We start from the raw sequence: 21,554 nt of genomic DNA, 5'->3' as shown, positions 1-21,554 counted from the left end.
TCATGGGAACCTCTGTGGTCCACACCCCAGGGAGTGGAGTCTTTCGGATCTCCTGCCTGAGTTCTCCCAGATTGGGCCTGACTTTCCCTCAACAAAGACCGGGTTGAGGATAGAAGCTACATGTTTTCTTGTTTTAAATTCAGTTATTTTTTTATCCTAAAATTTAAAAAAGAAATTTCTTATAAGTTTTTTTAAAATATGCTTTAAAATAATTGTGGTAGAAGGAATGCTCATTTCTTAATCTGTATTTTCTTAAAATATACCATCCTACGAGAAAAATTAGGATATGGTCCACTTTACGTTATATTTCTTACTATTTTTTTTAATCTTGAGATTTTCACTTAAATTCATTGGATATCTTCTTTTATCCACCCCTCAAAAATGTTTTTAAGACTTTTCTCTAGCTTTCATCTTGTCACCATCAACCCAGTCACCTTAAATCTAAGACTTTTATTTTTTCTTTCTCCTCTTCCCACCCAAGCAACTGCCAAGACTATAGATTCTGCCTCTACAAAACCTTCAAATCAGTCTAATGCCTTTTATTTCCATTTTTTTCATACCTCCCTCAAATCAGGTTCCCAAACCACTTTTTAGCCAAACTATTCTGCATATTGTCGCCAGATTAAATATCCTAAATTGTAGCTCCAAGCTCCACTTCTATCATGTGTCAACTCATAACCATTAAATTGCATCCCATTACTTAACGAGGAAGTACCTATTTCTTGGTCTGGCAGTTAAACCCTTAGCAGTAGACACCCAGTCTACCCTTCTAGTCCCTTTTCTCACATTTAACTTCTACTTCAGCCAGCGTAGACTGTTCATAGTCACTCATTTCTAGATTTGCCCCAGGATTTCTTGAGTTTGACCATTGATTCTTTTTGTCTTGAGTAGCCACCTCTTCTGCCCTATCCATTTGGGGTCTATTACAATTGTATACTCTTTTAAGAGCTTTAACAAATTCAGTGTTCTAATGTCCACAATGATTGTAATGTCTCACTCTTCATGACTCCCATGGCACTTTCTCTATTTGTTATACTTGTTTTAAATCTCTCCTACTCTTGGGTGTGAGATGTTGTTGGGTATCACTACCATGGGAATAATTTTAATACTAAAATGAAATAAAAAGATTACTGTAGAGTTGGCAGTTTAGTAACTACGTGAAGCTTTTGGTAGAAATCCCAAAATTTTGTTTCCAGCTCTGCTATAGATATGTGTGTGTGTGTGTGTATTCTCATAACTTAAATAAAGCCAGCTGTTATAAATTCAAAGCAGTAAGTAATGAAGTTTTAATAATGGCTGTCTTCATTTAATTGTTTATGATAAATTTTCTGTCTTCAAAGGTTAAAGCAGTAAAGTTGGGTCACATTCTGGTAGTAGATGAGGCAGACAAAGCTCCAACAAATGTCACGTGTATTTTAAAAACTCTAGTAGAAAATGGAGAAATGATTCTAGCAGATGGAAGACGCATTGTTGCAAGTGAGTATTTTAAAAAGCAATGTTTCCTTTAATGCATACAATGTTTATATCTCTGTATCAAATCACAAACTTAGCTGGGTGCCTACTTACAAATAATAAGCCGAAGTTCAATATAACTTAAGTTGCCTGTATTGACAATCATTTATAAAAATTAATACATCTGAATCTAGCTTTGTCAGTTTTACTTTTACAGCCAGCAAGCATCTTTGAAATTTTTAGTAGTAGTATTAGTACAAATCAACTTTGTATTTTTCTACTCTGACAATACCAACATACAACCCTTGTACTCATCTCTCAGTTATTTGTGTATGATTTTTTTTTCAATTTGCTCATTATAATAAAAAATGCTGGACTTTTTATTTTATAGGTACAGATATATGTGATGAACACGTGTATATATAAAGACATATATATTACACACACACTCCTGCCTTAGGAAGAAGTTATCCTCTGTTTTTTATTATCTCTTGCCCCCCTCCCACACACACCCTTTTTGTTGTTATTGTTAGGAAAAAAAATGAAGAGAGATTAATCTTGTCAGTGTATTTAAACTACAAGGAGCAATTAAGTTTGTCTGATGCAATGTGAGACCATTTCCTAAATTTAAAATTTAAAATGTTTGTGTCCTGAAAGGACTTGAAAATCTGTAACTAGCCATTGAAAATATATAGCCAACCAGAGTAACCAAACAAGTTGAGACTAATAACTAAAATCTTCAATACTCAAAGAGAGTATGTAAGGAAAACTCCATTAAAAAGGTACAAGTGCATCACCACAGAGATATTCTGGGACAGCATCATTGCAAGATTGCCATTTTTGAGCCTGAACTTAGCACTAACAAAAGCATTCTAATATTTCAGTTTCACAATGATTTTATGTGAAAAATTAGAATTTGAGTTACCCTGAATACTTTCTCTTAAAAAAAAAGATCATTCAGACTGTCAGAATTCTGCCTGCCCTTATGAAGCATTATGAGGACAGTGAGATGGAAAAGAAGAAGGAATTGCTGAAACACAAGTGTAGTTTAAGAAATAATTATCTCCTGGCAACCTTCAACATTCTCTGATATATTTTTGAGGAAGAGTCATTATAATTTTAAACTCAAGTATGATTGTAGCTGACGTTTTGAAAAAGAGCACTTGAAGCTCTTTTGAATGTAGTTTCATGAACCATCACTTGTAGGGTTACATTTTTCATTTTCTTTACTTTTTAAATTTTTCATTTTTTGTTGTCATTTTTGTTTTGATTAACTGATTAAATTTTGCCTATAGCCACATACCCTTGTTATTTTCCACTACTAAGATTAATAGGGATCAGAGTTAAAACTATTGGTTGTATTGCTGTACATGAATATGTACATGCTGAAAGATTACTTTTTGGTATCATAAAAAAATGAGAGTAGGTTCTTCCAGACTCATCTCAAATAAAGCTGTAGGTACTTCACAACTATCGTTTTTTAAAGATGGGCAACCTAAGGGTGGGGCTTAAATAAATTAAGATAGCAAGTGGTTCTTCCTGAAATAACCATAATAAAACTTTTACTATCTTAAATTATTTTCTGGACTTCCAATTCTATCTGAAATGTACACTAGCCAGTAGAAGTACCTTTCACATTTACACAAAGAAAGCCCCAGTCAACTTAAGATCACTTATTTTAAGAACTATGGTACAATCCCATGACTGGAAATAAATCAACATTGTACTAATGAGTTTGACTAGGTTTTTAAGACCTTTATTCTATTACCATGTATTTAGGTTGCAGGGTGCATGATCTAAACAGGAATAACTCCTTCGCTGCGTAATGGCGGGCTCCATGCAAAAGGATGTGGTTACTGATTTGATAAAAAGTAAAGAAAGTTTGGATTATCCTTTAGCTATTCCTATTCCTTGAATTCTCTCTTATTATGGATTACTTTTTTTTTTTTTTTTTTTTGAGATAGAGTCTCTCTCTGTCACCCAGGCTGGAGTGCAGTGCTGCGATCTCGACTGACTGCAAGCTCCACCTCCCGGGTTCACGCCATTCTCCTGCCTCAGCCTCGCGAGTAGCTGGGACTACAGGCGCCCGCCACCACGCCCGGCTAATTTTTTGTATTTTTAGTAGAGACACGGTTTCACCGTGTTGGCCAGGGTAGTCTTGATCTCCTGACCTCATGATCTGCCCACCTCGGCCTCCCAAAGTGCTGGGATTACAGGCGTGAGCCACCATGCCAGGCCTCCCTTATTATGGATTTCTATCTTTAATTTTTTTAAGGACTAACAACATCTCAAGCCAGGCTTAAGTACCGTAAGTCTACATTTGGACAAGGTTGCTTTTTTTTTAGATATACACTGAATGTATATAAGAGTGCAAGTTCCTGTATAATTTAGTATATGCTTTATCAGTGTTTGGTTCTTGAGCAAATTTTTTTCAAGAAAGTTTTTGTTGCTGCAACCAAGTTATCACAGCCAAATATCTTAGAGCTTTTTATAATTGAACAGTGTAACTATTTATGTTATCTTCAAGACTGTTGCTTGATATTTTTAAGAATTATTAAATATTGATAAAGAATAAATAGAAATTTTGTTTTTCAGATTCTGCTAATGTGAATGGAAGAGAAAATGTTGTTGTGATTCATCCTGATTTTAGGATGATTGTTCTGGCAAACAGACCTGGATTTCCTTTCCTAGGCAATGATTTCTTCGGTACCTTAGGTAAAAACTGTAATGATAATAACAATACCAATAAAAACACTGCTGTAATGGCTGTCATTGAATGCTTATCATGTGCTATGCCACCATCATAATCACCTTGTGAGAATACTTATTATCCCCCTTTTAGTGAAGAAAAATATCTGATATTCAGAGAGGTTTTTGTTTTGTTTTGTTTTTTTCCAAGATGGAGTCTCGCTCTGTCACCCAGGCTGGAGTGCAGTGGCATGATCTTGGCTCACTACGACCTCCGCCTCCTGGGTTCAAGCAATTCTTCTGCCTCAGCCTCCCCAGTAGCAGGGATTACAGGCATGTGCCACTGGGCCTGGTTAATTTTTGTATTTTCAGTAGAGATGAGGTTTCAGCATGTTGGCCAGGCTGGTCTCAAACTCCTGACTTCATGTGATCCGCCTGCCTCGGCCTCCCAAAGTGATGGGATTGCAGATGTGAGCCACCCTGCCCAGCCCAGAGAGATTATTTTTTGATAGTGTCTGGGATAATGAGTGGTGGACTTGGGCTTCATATCTAAGTCTATCTGATCCCAGAGTCTTTTTTCTTAAACCATTACACTATACTTTGTTGTTGAGAAACTCTTAGAATAAAACACAAAATGAGAAATGGTTTTACTTTTGTCACATCCCCCTAACCATGAAAAATATTGAGGTCAGCTCTGAGAAGACTGATTCACATTGATTGGAGAGGCCCTGGGATAAACTTACTCATCAAAAGTCTTTAAGAAGGACTTCTCTTTTCTATAGCAAGTATATAATTCTGGACTCTCACACTCAGTGTGAAGCAGGCCCAGTCTCTGAGTGGGATCTTTGATCTAGCAATTACCCATAAAGGAATTTATCCAAGGAATTTACCTATACAATGTTTAAGTACAAGGATAGGCACTATAGCACTGTTTATAGTAGAAAGTATGCAAACAACCCTGATGTCCATCTAAGTGGGACTGGATAAAGAAATTCTTTTGTATCCACACAGTAGAATGCTATGTAGCTGTTTAAAAACAGAGAATAAGTTTACTGATGCTGCTATAAAAAAATCAATACTCAAAATAGTAATTGAAACAATAAGTCAGTAAAGTGGGTATAGTAGTTTACCCGTTCATGTGTTTTGGAAAAGGCAGGAGGGATGGATACATGCAAATGCTTGTACATGCATAGAATTTCTCCAGAAAGGTCCACAAGAATCTGATAAGGCGTTGTTTGCAATGGAAGTTAGGGATGGGAATATAAAATACTCAGTTATACTGTTTTGTAGTTTTTATTATGTACAGATGTTACCTTAAAAGTTACTAACAATTCGTAGATTACTGATGCACTTAGAAATGTAATAATGTAAACACACCAAAGAAAAGTTGTTTCTAATTGTAAAGAGGTTTGAGTTATTTTATTGTTTATAGGTCACCCCTTATACCCCAAGTCACCCCTAATGCCTGTAAGAATACTCTCTGTTCTGTCTCCATCTTCCATCCACCTCCAAATCCTCATACTGTGCCATCTGCTCTTGTTTCTGTTATCTACCCCTATTCATCCTAGTCACTTCTTATTGATCTTTAGCCCTTTGCTCACTTTCATTCTCTGCAACCCTACTCTTCTTTTGGAGTGGTTGCAATATATACATATGTGACCCATCCAACTCTCTGGCCTCTTGGCTCCTTGGATGTTTTTATTCCAGTGATCTTATACCATATCTTAGCCATTCATGGCTAGTTTCTATAACTGACACTTCTGTAATTTCTGTTTCCTATTCCTATTCTGTCTTCATTTGTCCTTGGGATTTTTATCTCATCCATGCATTCACCACCTCCAGTCTTTCCAGCTACTCCCTCTACTACACCAAATCCAACAACTCTTCAAATGTATGAGAAGCTTCAATCCATTGATCCTACCACCTTTTCACTTACCCATCTTGATATATTTTCTTCTCCTTTACCTAGGCTTTTTTTTTTTTCTTACCTAGCTTCAATTCCATGATCTTTCACATTTATGACTCCCTTACATATATTCTTCAGCTTCCCTGTTCCTCTCTTAGCTTGTCTTGTGCACTTGGAACCCCTCTGCCCTGGTTACTGCCAACTCTCTGACAACATTGAACCTACACATGTACAGCTGAATGTGGTTAGAAAAAGCCCAAAACTGACCAATCTCATTTCACATTCTTAGCAGTGGACCTCAAGTGTCCCTAAATGCAATCACACCGTGCTTCGCTAGACCTTTCACTTTCCTCTTCTCATATGATAATTCTTATCTTCTCTCTCCTCGCAGCTCCAACACTGCTGCATGAATTTCTTTTTGTTTTAAAATTATACAATACTTGAACATTCAATTACTGCAAGAGATTGAAATATAGAAGGGCTTATGGAGGGGAAAGGGAAATTCTCCTTCATTTTCCCACCAGTCTCATTCCTTTCCCATTGCTAACCAGGATTCAGTTTACTGACTTTCTTTTAGATTTCTGTTACTTTCTCCTGTCTTCCTACTGCACTGAGAAAAATGAAAGCAATTAAAAACGAATGTCCACAGACTCCTACAACCAAGTCTTCCACCTACGATGTTCTGCTTTCCCACTTGTTGCAGGTCAACTGTTTGCATTCCCATCTAGAGGGAGTCCCTCCAGATGAGCACCAGATCCCACCTTCTGAAGGTTGCTGCTCTAGCAGTTCTGCCCTCCCTCTTCTGTATCAGCAACTTCCCTACATTATTCCCATCTGCAAACAATCAAGCTATTTCCTTCATCTTCAAAACACACACACACACACACACAGACACACCCCCACACACACCCCTCTTAATCTTACTCTTTTTGCCACCTATTGCTACCTTTTTTTCTTCTCCTTTGTAACAAAATTCCTCACAGTCCTTTGTACTCAAAAGAGTTGTCTACACTTGCAATTTCCATTTCTTCTGCACCGTCCTCACTTAAATTCATTCTAATCAGATTTTTGCTCCCATTACTCCACAGAAACGGTTCTTATCTAGGTCGTTAGTGACTTTTCTTTTGCTAAATCCAGTGGTTGATTCTTAGTCCTCGTTGTACTGAATCTACCAGCAGTAGTTAATATATTATATAGTTGATACAGTTAGTCACTTTCTTCTCCTTGATGCATTTTCCTTCACTTGACTTCCAATACTTCTTCAAGTATGTTCTTGGTTTCTTACCTTAATAACTATTCCTGCTCAGCCTTATTTGTTGGAGCTTGTTAGAATGTCCCAAGGCTCAGGCCCTGGTCCTTTTACCTATCTATACTCATTCCTTTAATAAAATCAGAATGCCTCATGTTTTAGACTACCAATTATATGCCAGTTATTGCCAAATATTCATCTCCAGCCAAGACCTTCCTCCTGAACTTCACACTCATATCCAGTTTCCAGTTCAATACCTCCTGTCTTGAATTTAACATGTCCATGATGAACTTACTTTTTTTTTCTTAAACCTAATTTATAGTCTTTTGTAAATCTCTCTTAATGACAACTCCAAATTCATTTTTTGTTTCTCTCTTTCTCTTATGCTCTTTTCCATATATCCTGCAATCTTATTGGCTATACCCTCGAAATATATTCAGAATTATCCTGCTTTCCCCATCACTTCCATTTGCCGCCATTCTGATCTGAGCCACCATCATCTCTTACCTGGATTACTTCAAATAGTTCCCTAATGGGTCGCCCTGCTTCCAGCCTTATTCTTGAACTGTGAAATATCTAAGGGTTTACTCTACTTTTAAGCTAACAAGTTAGCTTGCCACAAAAGGCTTTCATGGAAGAAGACACTAGACTCCTGAGTCAGAGACAAAAGAGGAATGAGTCTTCAGCAAAAGCAGTAGTCAGAGTACCAGCATTTGTGCTGCTTCCTCAAGCCCCAGTTCCCACAGGGCAACAGAAAGAGGGCCAAATGATACCTGCACTTATAGTGAGATGCCTTATAGAAGAAGAATCCTGAGCTTAGGTAACCCAAATTACCTTCTTACAGAGAGAGAGAGAGAGAGAGAAAATATATCTCCCAAGGCTGCACTGTGTGCTCTACAAATATTCTTGGAAATACAGTCAATGTGGTCAGTGCCTCTGCTCACAAGGTATTTATCTTCCTACGCCCTTTTGTGGTCTGTTCACAGCATAGTAGTCCACGCCTCTGCTAAAATCCTCGGTGGCTTCCTATTGTATTCTGAGTAGAGGTACAAGTATTTACAACAGTTTTCAGTATCCTACACAGTATGTCTCCCACATCCTTCTATGTCTGTAACCACATGTCCTGTACTGCTTGGTGCTGCTCTATCCACTTCCTCTATTCCATCTACTCTGCTCTCCTGCCTCATCCTTCCACATGCCAGGTATGCCTGCCTTAAGGTCTTTGGATTAGCTGTACCAACTGCCTGTAATGCTCTTCCCCCAGGTATCAACATTTGCTCAGATGTTAACCTTCTCATGAGGTTTACCTGACTGACCTCCCCCAGCATCACCATTTCTACTGTCCTCATTAATCATGATTTGATGAGTGAATGAATGAGGGGTCAATTATCTTTTTAGATTAGTGATAGGTTTTATTTCCAGCAAAAAAGGCAAAAGCCATTCTTCACCTTTGTATTTGAAAAGCTTTAGTATATGAGATAAAATTTTGAAGATATCATGGCTTTCATTTTATTCAATTGCTTTTAAATACACACATACAAAATAATTGTTCAAATGGTTCCTAAATCAAAGTAAGATCTTATTGCTACCTTACTAGATATCGTCATTTTCTAAAATGAATATATTAAATAATGTAAGTCTATTTACTTTTACTTCCTTTGATCCCTGGTCTCTTAGATTATGAATCATAGAATTATTTTTCTAGTACATTCTCTTTTCTGTGAATTACAGACGAAATATTATGTTTCTATATTCTTTTTCTTGATTTTAATTTAGACAATATCTCTACAGGTTTACTTTACCAAAACTAACCTCTAAAGTGTATTCTATAAATCTGCACAAGATACAGATTGTTTAGAGAGTGATGCTACTAATTCTCCCTTTTTTAGTGCATAAAGCAGCATTTTTATGAGATAGATGTATATAATTTTTGAAGATACTCAACATCTGTTGAAGTTGAAAAGGTTGTCTCAGAACCATTTGAAGAATATATTCCCATTAATAGAAAAGGAATAAATTATCTAAACTCTGTTTGTGTATGTGCATTTTTTTAAGAAGTACTAATACAGGTCTGGAAAAATAAATACACTGAACATTAAGACTCAGTGCTTTTGGGGGAGGGAGTGGCATTGGCAGAGACTTAAAGGAGAATTTTTTTTTCCTCTTTGTATTGGAATATCTTCCCATGAACATGTATTCAAGTATTACGTAAATTTTTTAACAAAAATAAATTCATGGAGATAAACCATCCATCACCCAGTTTTCTTTTCTTTTGCCTCAGTCATTTGCTTTCTTCTGTGTACCATCCTGTTGTTGGATGGGCATTCTGTGCTTTGATGAGCAACCAATGGCTCTTTAAACAACCATTCCATTTTTTCCTGTGACATCGTAATGGATTCATTGCGTGCTGAATGTGAGTCTTTTCTCCCCTTTAGGTGATATTTTTAGCTGCCATGCAGTTGATAACCCCAAACCCCACTCGGAGCTCGAGATGCTCAGACAGTATGGACCAAATGTGCCTGAGCCCATCCTTCAGAAGCTTGTGGCTGCCTTTGGAGAGCTGAGGAGTTTGGCTGACCAAGGGATTATTAACTATCCTTATTCTACCAGAGAAGTTGTCAACATAGTCAAACATTTACAGGTAGGTATGGCACACACCTGTACATAAGAGCCATCACTCTCTTCTTTATTTTTTATTTTTTCAGACTGTACAGTTTGTACCAGAGTTTTTAATTTCCATAAATATAATAATGAGTCAGATTACATAATTTGAAATGTTTATAATCTAAGTTATAAATATAGTAGGCCAATGAAGATTATTATCTGTTCAGCTTTTAAATTAACTTTGGCAAAGTCTTCAGTCATTACCGAGGAGTTAGGAAATTTGGTGGAAGGCCGTTGTTAGAGGGCAGGTGAGGCAAGAGAGTGAGTCAGTGGGGAAACCTTCCTGTTCTGTTGGTAGGCTTTTTACAACAAGCATGTGGTATGTGAGTAAAAAATGTTTTTATTTTGAAACAAATCACATGGAGACAACAGCAAACAGAGTAGGAACTAACAGCACTGATTAAATACCTGTAAATACTGCAAGAAAATTTTATGAGATAGAGTAGGCAGGAGAATGAAATTTCCTGCGACAATGTACAATGTGTTCTCCACCTTACTAAATAAAACAAACAAATACAAAATGATATAAGTCTTACTTACAGAACAAATAAGGGTCTCCAAGCTAACAGTCACAACCCAACAACTCTTGACCTCCGCCCTATCCCCAACCCTCCAAGAAAACCCTAGAAAGAAAAGTAGAAAGGTGGGGTGGGGAGAGTACACACAGGGGAAGATGTTGATCCAAGGATACAAAGTTCCAGTTAGACAGGAGAAATAAGTTTTTGAGATCTATTGCACGGCATGGTAACTGTAGTTAATAACAATGTAATGTGTATTTTGAAATTGCTGAGAAAGTAGATTTTAAGTAATGGTTGTACCATAAAGTGTGTTAAATGATGGATATATTAGTGTGATTTAACCGTTCTGTAAGGCATACATACATTGGAATATCACATTGTACCCCATAAATATATAGTTATTATTTGTCTATTAAAAACATATGGAAAAAACAAGATTAAAAATAAAAGCTTTGTTCTGCCTATAAAACCATAAGTCCAATTCAGCCAGCTCAGAACCCATCACCTAAAGAAAATCAAAGCAGACCCAGAAAAGGACTCAGAGGACATGAGCAGTGTAAATTCAGTTGTAGTCATACTTGTTTTCTTGCCCTCTACTGCTCCCTGTTTCTCTGTTGTTTGTCCTTTTTAATGTTCTTTCCTTCTTTTCTTGTTGCTTTATATTTTCTTCTTCATTTACTCACAGACCGACTTCTCTGAAAACTTCTGTATAGATATTTAACATGCTCCTTTACTTAACTAGCATTTTTTAACTGTTCGATCTGGTACTCATATTAAAGGCAGGAGATTTCAGAAAGCAGTGACAGTCACTGACACCAGGATCTAGGCACTGCTCTAACATTTGAGAGGAGGAACTGTTCCCCCTCAAATTCTGGCATTTATTTAAAAAGGAAAATATTGTTAAGTCATCTGAGCAAACATTAAAAGAGAAAAATGTCTACATTTCTACTACCCGCTTATCTGACAAGGCCAGTAAATTTCTGCTATAGTTCGTTTGATCATTATTGTCCTATCCGTTTCATAAATCTTTATAATGTTGTATATTTTATCACATGCATAATAAGGGAATTTTTTTTTAATACAGAAATTTCCCACTGAAGGTCTCTCCAGTGTAGTTCGAAATGTGTTTGACTTTGATTCCTACAACAACGACATGAGGGAGATATTGATTAACACATTACACAAATACGGGATACCTATTGGAGCAAAGCCTACCAGTGTGCAGCTGGCAAAGGAGTAAGGCAAATTCACTGTTGATCAGTATTCTTCTGATTCTTAAATGCTGATAGTTCTTGATTTACCATTGCATTCTACAAAACTGATTTGCTATAGAAATTCCTTTTATGAGTAAGCTTTTCAAATATATGTATATGTTGCTATTTGCTGGCTGCTTTTCGGTTAAATAGCATTATTTATAGGCCTGTAAATTGAAAATTTTGATTATTATGTATGTCCCATGAGTAGATGTAATACAGTCAAATAAAGGGAAATATTTGTTTCTTTAACAGTCTCAGTCCTTTTGTTGAATTACTATGAGTATTACTATTTCATAATCCAGTGCACACCATCGTACGAACATGAAAACCACATAAAGAGATAATGTACATTTAGTTGATATGTTCTTATTTCCGTACTATATAGTTTTCCTTATGATAGTTTTCTAAATTTATGATCATGTTAACTAGAGAGATTTTTGGTTACTTATGTCAGCTTCATAGATGAAAGAGGTAGTAAGAACTGGTGGGTTTATTTCATGCGAGCTAGTTGCCTACCCTTTATTTTACAATCATAGGCTGCTACTTAATGTTAGTTAAGAATCTTGCACATATGGTGTTGACCAGAAAAGTAATTGACAGAATTTTTCAGTAGAGTAATTAAGTCAGCACAAATTCACTAGAAAATAGTTTTCAATATGCCTAACTTACGGATAATGCATCTAATACCATCTTTGTCTATAAAAATAGTTAATTATAAATTCATAGGGGATAATAATCACTTTTAAATTACTGTTCAATTTTAGCCCCAAATAGGAGACACTATCTTTCTGTAGAAAAAATGTATTAAATGTAAATATAAATCACTGATTATATATAAATATAAGTCAGTGATTAGCAAAAAAAAAAGGTGCATATATGTATATATAAAATCTCCAAGGTGTATACTCATCCACATTTATTGATTCTTTGAAGTCATTATAAAAATTTGTCAGGATATATGCCAATAGACATAAATTATTAAAGTATCAGGAACTTCTAAAAGAGAAACAAATATTTCCCTTCTGTGTTAAAAGAACAAGATGGACTTATCTTAGAAATTATATTATCCATGCATTGGTTTATATTATTAATGAATAAGTAAATTATTTTCCAGAAAAATGACCGGGTGGCAATTGCAAATGCACACATCTTTTTGGCACAATGCTATTTTATTGATTGATTAGCAGTCCTTATGGGCATTTGAAACTATGTCAGTAATTTAATGGGTATAACATATTGTCTGTATAAGAGAGTTCAAGAAATTCTCTTTAATATGCAAGATTTCTATTAGAAATTTTCTTTAATATGCAAACTTAAGTTATTTACTTCCTTTTTGTAAACTCTCTTTATTTTTAGCTGGAAATAAGATGGCTTTTATTACCATTAACAAATTTATATAATTAGAGTACTGACTTTATGGGAACTAAGCTCGTGATTTTAAAACAATTTCTTTTTCTACTCTTGTACGACTATAAATAAAAATTAAAATACATGTTAATTGGTAAGGTTAATCATGAGAAAATTTTTACTTCGAAAGCAATTTTAGTTTCTAAGGAAGAAACTAAAAATGGTTTAACTTATTCATTGTCATCCTCAGTTCTAAACAGAAAAATTCTTGCTATGGCAAGTTAATTCTAACTCTAGTACTTATGAGTAGAAGCAAAAGTACTTTGAGCCTGGAAACAAGTTGGTGACACTCTTGCGTTACAAGGGGATGGAAACAACTAGTTGTCCCCCAACCGCATATAGCTAGAAATAGAGTTAAGCAGATGTGAAGGAAGAGTGAATTTTCCTTTTAGAAGGAGCTCATAGTAGGTTATAATTTCCACGGTCATTCAGAGCAATTTTTCCCTCATCTGTTAATTGCAATAACTTAGGCAACTTAAAAGTAGTGTTCTTGTATTGCCCTTCACAAAATTCACAGGTTCCATAGCAATTTCTATCAAATTATCAGCCTTGTACTTAGAGAGAGTAGGATGACGAAGTGAACAAAGTAATGGCCTGGGAATTTAGCAGTTAGTCATATGTTCACCTGTCTACCTGGATCAGACATGGAAAAACAGGTGAAAAGAGCCCTCAAAGAGCTCACCATTCTGTTTTGGTCATTGGAATTTAGAGAAGTTACTTAACTAATTCTCTATTGGTATAGAGGGCCTTTTCTTATAAATAGCATATCTATTGATTTTTTAAAATATTTAAAAAATATTTTTAAATATTTTAATATTTTAAAATATTAAGTACACTGGGAGAAATTATTTTTTAAAATATTTGATTTACCATCTAAATCAGGACATTTTTGAGAAAGGCAGGGGGAGCTGTTGACAATAATTCTATAAAAAGAGTGTAAAATAAGACTGCCCTGGCCAAGCCAGAATATGTGATTATCTTCATTGTAGATCATCAGTAAGGTTCCTTTCTATTCTAACATCCTTTGAATTTTAATATATTCTTAATGTTTATCTCATCTGTAAAAACAAACATAAAAATATGTGATACTAATACTTTTCATTCCCCTTCTCTGCCCCTGCCCCCTAAGTAGTGTACTGTTGATGGTAATCACATAGACCGCTGAAAAGTTAGTCTTCCCCATGCAGTCTTTGATTTCACTTTGACTTTTCTAGACCTTTTGCTAAACCAATTCTTCTAGGCTGCTTCTACCCAGCTCTGCAGGTACTGTTAGTGGGGAAGATACACATTGGATTTCAGTTCCTAAGGAAGAAGGATAAAATGGTTTAAAACTATTAGTATCTTTTTGCCCTGAATGAACAGTTCTCACTACAACTTAATTTTCATGTTCTCTAATCCAACTGCAATGCCTATTGATGGGAGTAAAGTTACACTGAAACTAGAACAAGATGATCATACCCACACTCAGGGTGGGGATGGAAAGATAATTGGCCACCCACTACATATAGCTAAAAACAGATATAAGGCAGATGTTCTAGAAGGGGGAATTTTTTTACATGGGCCGAGATAATACTAAACCACTGTTTGTGTAGTTGTCTGTAGCACCTTCTTCCTCAACTGAAATCAGAATATACTTGTCTGTTCAGTAGTGGTGATGTTATTTTTGTGTTGTTTTGCAAAATTCCCAAAAAGAGAGATGCTGTCACTTTCCCTTTTGTTCTCCTAAAGAATGCAGCGATGTTGTCTATCTCACAGGTCTCTGCACATTTTTTAGAGGCCCAATGTGATGAGGTGAATTTAACTTGTCTTCTTTAGTAAACTTTTGCTAAACCTGGTATTTTTAGACTGAGCCTTATTAGGTGGTTATTTTATTTTACTTGATCCTGCAATAATGGAGCTCTTCTTCCTTATCTACAAATATATTCCCAGACCTTAGTAGCAGGATCAGAATTGGCTACCTAGACCCCGCCCACCCACTGCGTTTGCCCCTTTCCACTAGTACTTCCTGAGGTTTGTTATTGCTCTTCTTGTAAATTTCTAATATATGGGAAAGGACATGCCAAGAGAAGGCAAACATAGCTAAATAAGGAAGTACACTGGGAGAAATTATTTTTAAAAATACGAATATTATGCTTTATATGGGAGTTGAATTTAATTCTGTGACATTTGTCCTGTAGAGAAACAACTGTATGCCATCTATGAATCAAGAAAAGATGATCATCCTCACACTCAAAATGGGGATTTGTCCTATAGAGAAACAAGACAATTAATGCTGTATGTGTGTGTTGCATGTATTAATGTCATTTTGTCAGTATTGTAGGGAGAGATAGGAGGATTTACATTAAAATTGAAACTCTTGAATTTTAAACGTTATTATTGGAAATATCTTTGTAACATATATATTTTAAGAGAATTAGGTCCAAACATCCAACCAAAGCCATAGATTATCTACTATACTTAAATATAGACAACTATAAATATAAACTTTAAAGCAAAGTTTGCCTGTTTTTTCCTCAAGTGAACTTTTATGTCTGAACTTTCTTTTATTTGGGAATAAACATACTGCTAGTACATTAGCACTTCCAGATTAAAAAGTGTGTTTCAGAATAATTTATGAAATCTGCTATACTGGGAAAACATTTGTTTTAAAGAAAGAAAAAAAAATGCTGTCTTTTCCACCGAATTTCCATTTTAAGAAACTTATACACTATTTATCTTAAATTTGTATGTCACTCTTACTTTATAGTTCTTAAGATGGGAAAATTGTCATTTCATAGATCAACAATGAAATGTAAATACTTCTAAATATAATTATAACAACAATGTTATGATTATATTTCATAATAATGGTAATAATGATGGTAGTACAATAATATTGATGATGGTAGTAGGAACATTTATAGATAACTAAGTACCAGACATATTTCCAAGCACTTTCTTTACATAAATTTATATAATCCTCACAGCAGACCTATGGCATATATATAATATTATTGCATCTTGTAGATGAGGAATTTGAGGCACAGAGAAGTTACATAGCTTGCCGGAGGTTAGAAAGCAGGGGTAGAGCTGGGCTATATGTAATATTCCAATTCTAAGGATGATATAAACAGATTGATATGTAGATGATAGGGAATTTCTAAATCAGATTAGTTATTTAGATATTGAAAATTATCATTAGTTTTGGCTTAAAAGGACCTTGGGATTTTTAGTAACCAACTTGGAACTCATCATTGACCATGATGTCATGTACATATAATATACAAATTCTTATTCTTCAAGGAGTTACAACAGATTCAGATGCTTCGATTTTAGCCATAGTTCAAAATGAAGAGTAACCACAAAGCAGATAAATAGAGACTTTTGGCACAACAGAGATCATTTTGGAGACCTCTTCATTCTCATTTAATTTTTCTTTTCTTGTGACATATGCAGGATCAAGAAATAAAACACAAGGTGATTCACTTAGAAAAATAAAAACCTTAGAAAATTTTGTATGACCACCATATATAAGAAGTATACTAGCCATCACTTCTTCTTGATTTGGAACACAAATTTATAGACTCTTCTCAAAGATTGTGGTAATTTTAAGAATAAGCATACAGAAAAATTGTCTCTATCCTCTGAAGTTACCTTCATGTGTTTTTCTCTCCCTGCCTTCTCTAGGAGACACACATTCTATAAAATATTTAAATATTCATTCTCTGTGCTCCAAGTTCTTTGCCCTCAATTCTGTTAATATTTGAGTATTACTCCTGATTAAAGTAGCTGAGATTGTGTTTTCATTTGTGTGTACTTCAGTGTGTGTTACAGGATTGTACTTAGTATTTATCTTTTCAGAGCAGTGCCAGATGTGCATATTTGCAGATAGAAAGCTTCATCTCTTTTGAATTTGTCCTTGAAAGGATATCTGCCTAGAATTGGTTTTCTGCTTTAAAAGTTTACATAGTTTTGCCATCAATAGCAGCTGCTACTTCTCTAACAGAGAACAACTATGGAGTCTTCAAAGTATCAGAGGCATCAAAAAGAACACCCCTGCCAGGGCCTCTCTTTGGAATACTTTTATTAGATTTCTCTTTGAAAGTCCAAATGATTATCAATTTACTGTTTATCATACTAACATAAAATATTCTTTGTTTAAAGTTTTGTGCCTTTCTTTCATTTTCCCAAACTATTATATGCCATAATTTTCCTTTTGTAATCATAGTTTTTTCAAATAAGTTCATGATGTTGATCATGGAGTTCTGAGGTGTACAGTTCCACTCTGAATGACTATTTAATTTCATTTCAGAAAAGAGCTGTTAGTTTCAAAAATGATCAGGTCTACTTAATGACACCTCAAAAGTGTCAGAAGCAGAAGAGTGGTGATGAGTTTTATATTGTCATAGTCTTTGCCTTGTATTCTCTTGGCATATTATGAAGTAGCTTCACAGCTATTCCATTTGCTTTTAGCTCATTTATGGGGATACAAAAAATAAGAAAATATCAAATCTACATAGAAACTTTCAAGATCTGTGAATCTTCTCTCATGCATGCAGTAGCACAGAATGATTCTTGATCCGTTAAGCATTTAAAAGTGATGTTTTATGAGAGCCTGTCTCCTAGCTGAATAGAAATCACCAATCCCCACCTGTAGCTATCATTTCTAAATAAACCTGCAAAGTAGAGTGCATCATTCGTTGAGGCTTGTAAGTGAAGGAGATGGTTGACATGTAATCAGAATGCAAAGCGAAAATTTACCATAGTAGTTTGCAAATTGCCATTGAGATGAGAAACAAGCAAACATTCTTTCATTTACCAGACACTTACTTAGTGGTAAACAGCGTATAGGGAGTGTGAATTACAAAGGTGATGAAGACTTATCATCTGCCTTCGAAGCCATCACAATTAACTGGGAAAGCTGTCAAGTGAAAGATTGACTTGTAGCCAGGAGTGGTGGTGCATGCCTGTAGTCCCAGCTACTCAGGAGGCTAAGGCAGGAGGATTCCTTGAGCCTACGAGTTCAAGGCTGTGGAGCACGATGATTGCACCTATGAAGAGCCAGTGCACTCCAGCTGGGCAACATAGCTAGACCCTGTTTCCTTAAAAAAAAAAAAAAGAGAGAGAGAGACAGAGTGACTCATGTGAAGTTAGAGCCCCACAAGAGGGAACCAAGACTCAGGATTGTAGCCATCTGCCCTGGGGAAGAGTCAGTGAAGAGAGAGAGGCTGAATCATTAAAGTATTCTCCAGGCAAATAAAGAAGGGAAGAACACTGGAGACATTTTAAGAAAACATGGTGCATTTTGGAAACTAAAGACTGTTTGGCAACTAACTCAGGGTTAAGTGAGAGCATGCTGAATGGTGAGGCTGAAAGAAAGAGATCAGAGTTTCAATCAGAGAACAACATGGTTACCTTTCTAATTTAAAAAGACTCCTCCTCTTTGGTTTTCTAAAGGTAATGAACTGAAAGGCGGTGAACCTAAAGGCAGGAAGACCTGTTGCAAAGCAGTTGCAGTAACCCAGGTGATGAAGAATGAGGCCCACATTGTGGTGGTGGCAATGAAATAGAAGTACAACAGCAAGAGAGGATTAGGTGGCAGAACTGATGGATTCTGAATACTAGAGATCCAAATGAATAAGATGTAAAGCTTACACTCGATGCATTAACACTCTAGTAAGGAAAACATGTAAAACTACCAACCTTATTATGCAATGTTATATTCAAAGTGCTATATTCACAGTAGGGTTTTCATCCTGTGAGTCCTTCTTGTGAGAAATACAGGAAATTTGTCTCTGGGAAAGTTTTCAACAACTGGGAGAGTTTCAGTCCCAGTTATCTTGTTGTGGATGATTAGAAAAGGAAAGAACGTAAGATTAGAAAATACTAAGATGCAGCTGATAAAGCAGATGGCAGAAAGAGAGAAGACATTTTTTCAGTGAAACGTGAAGAAAGATTAAGGAAAGGAAACCCTGGCCCCAGAACTGTAGTCTTGCAACTTCCGTGAGGAGGAAGAGAGCCAGAGATGTGTGGAGCAAGCTGACAACATCTGCATTGGCACTGAGTGACGCTGGGCAACAGCACTAGACTACAGTGTCATTCTGGGTATCGGGGAGTATATTTGAGAAGTGCCTGCCAAGAATAGCAAATTTCCCAAAATCTTCCATCTCATAAATCTAGATTACTCTGCATTTCTGTGATCTCTTCTGGACCTAGGTGGCAGAAGTATACAAGTCTAAGTTATGAAGTGGAAGCCCTAATTTCTAAATGCAGAACCAAGCACAGAAAGGGAAAATATGTACAAATACTCACATATACGTCATTTGTAGCAAAGCAAAATTAACTTACCAACATCCTGTGAGACCATAGGGAAGTGACATTCTGAAGTTTCTAGCAAATAAAGGAACATATTACTGGGAATTAATAATGGTATCCATTGTTACTAAAGTATGTAAAGGGGCATCTCTCTTTAATGTGCTGGCTTTTTCTTTTAGTACATATGAAAATATTTTAAGGGATTTCTTAGTTCTGACCCTGCTCTCTAAATTTTTTTCTCTCTCAGGTCTTTAATGTGAAAATTACAGATTCTGTAGAACTTTATTCTAAGAGTTTCTAGGAGTTTTGTATGTATAAATTTATGTGGAAACCCAGAAATGTAAGGAATTCATTTTTCCCAGAAAGGAATATAGAGGAGTGAGGAGTAATGCAAGTGGGAGTAACATTTGAATTGGCACTTGGGAATAAGAAGGATTTCACCAAGGAGGCTGGAGCAGAAAGGAATTCTAAGTGGAGGTAATGGCCTCCTGGAAGCATGAAAATGCATAGCATGTTCAGGAATAGCAAGTAAGAGTTTGAGGTAGCTGAGACTGAGAGGAAGGGATGAGCACAAAGCCAGAATTATTAGTCAGGGCTATTCCATGAAAGGCTCCAGTGAACTTTGTTGGACAACCCAACTTAATTTTTGCCAGAAGTTAGATTTAAAACATCAGGAATGAGTGAGGCCTGCTAAAATTGCAGTTGTTATTTTTCTTCTCAAAGATGGTAGTAATTGTTGAATCTTTGGAAGTTGGTGGAACAGCCCTGAAGGGTTCCATTATTCCCATGAAAATTAGTAGTTCTTGTGGTAAGGAAATGTTTTAGGAATTGTTGATAATAGGTATGTCAACAACTTCCAATTGCATAATGCCCCTAGAAAGATCCAAATCTTTTTCATGTGTTTTCTTTCATATTCCAAAAATAGTGTTGGCAAATGTTCAAAGAAGGCAGAAATTTGCCAGAACATACTCTTTAAAACCCAGCTCACCAATTTATGGAAGCAATCTTAGACAAATCTCTTGCATGTCATTCAGACTATAGTACTTGACTTTGGTGTCCATATGCATCATGTTATGAATTGTATGTGTGTTTAAAAAAAAAAGAAAACCTTTTTTATTCTTTCTGTAACTTGCTCAAGTACTATAATTTGACCTGAGTCATAATTGCAATACTCACCTTTCTTTTAGTCCAAACTTTTACTTCCAGATACTTATTATCATTTCCACAAGGGATTAAGAAACACCAAACATAGGAACTAAAATACTTCGCTGTTTTAAAAAAACATAAATTCATGAATGACATTGAAGATAAAAAGCAGTGCTATTTATGGGCCTTAAGTTCCTCCTCCTTCCCCATGAAATCAAATTCACACATCATTCTAGCTGAGACTTTAACAAAGTTAAACAATACAAGTGACAAAGTCTTAAAGCCATGGAAAATGCCATTATTGTTTTAATCAGATATTAAAACTTAAGTCTGGTCAGAGTTGGATGACATAGTTCACTAAGAGAATAGAGGGGCTTTTGCTAACTGGTTATTTAGAGTTTCCCCTAAATTAATGTTGATTATGTTTCAAATTCCAAAGCTTGCTCACGTACCGAAATATAATATAATGCTTCCGCTTTCCCCTGACTACTAACTTACCAAGGGAGAGAAAGTTAGTAATGGTCAAATTTTCCCACAGCTTATTCGGAGGTCTTAGTAGTAGAAAATAAATGAGGGGCTTGGGTTTACCTCAGTTTGGCCAGCCTAGAGCCTACAGTAATAGTCCGGAAACAATAATACCCCATGTTACCAAGGGACAGAATGGTGTCAGTTTGATTGTGTAACTCCAGGACACCCTGTGTTATGTGTCTTTCAGTTTAGTTATTATTGCCAATAGCATCATGTTATGTGGTTCTGGAATAGATTCTATATAGGGTACCTGAAGGTCCTTCCCATACCCTGCCAACCAAACAGCCAGTGCTATTTTTATATAGAACCAGGCAACGTATAATTTCCATGACTGTTATTTAGAATGAGTTGGCAAGTTCAAACCAGATTTTATGAACATGCCTGGCATTGTCAGTAAAACCTGAAAGTTGAGCAAAGTTACTTTTCCTCAAATGGATGAAGAGGTT

At 35.7% G+C, this 21,554-nt stretch overlaps 1 protein-coding gene across 1 annotated transcript in view; it reads left to right on the top strand.

Annotated features, from left to right (window-relative positions):
* Window positions 1–21,554, top strand: part of VWA8 (von Willebrand factor A domain containing 8) — a 389,692-nt gene that overhangs the window by 231,768 nt on the left and 136,370 nt on the right. Inside the window, exons 23-26 of the mRNA XM_025364717.1 lie at window positions 1,341–1,476; window positions 4,048–4,167; window positions 9,731–9,936; window positions 11,562–11,713. Of these exons, the coding sequence (XP_025220502.1) occupies window positions 1,341–1,476; window positions 4,048–4,167; window positions 9,731–9,936; window positions 11,562–11,713 (614 nt within the window). The remainder of the gene's footprint in view (window positions 1–1,340; window positions 1,477–4,047; window positions 4,168–9,730; window positions 9,937–11,561; window positions 11,714–21,554) is intronic.

The sequence above is a fragment of the Theropithecus gelada genome, chromosome 17 (assembly GCF_003255815.1).
Source record: "Theropithecus gelada isolate Dixy chromosome 17, Tgel_1.0, whole genome shotgun sequence".
In the NCBI taxonomy this organism is placed as follows: domain Eukaryota; kingdom Metazoa; phylum Chordata; class Mammalia; order Primates; family Cercopithecidae; genus Theropithecus; species Theropithecus gelada.
Note: the sequence above shows the minus strand (reverse complement) of the source record. Positions and strands in the feature narration are given on the sequence as shown.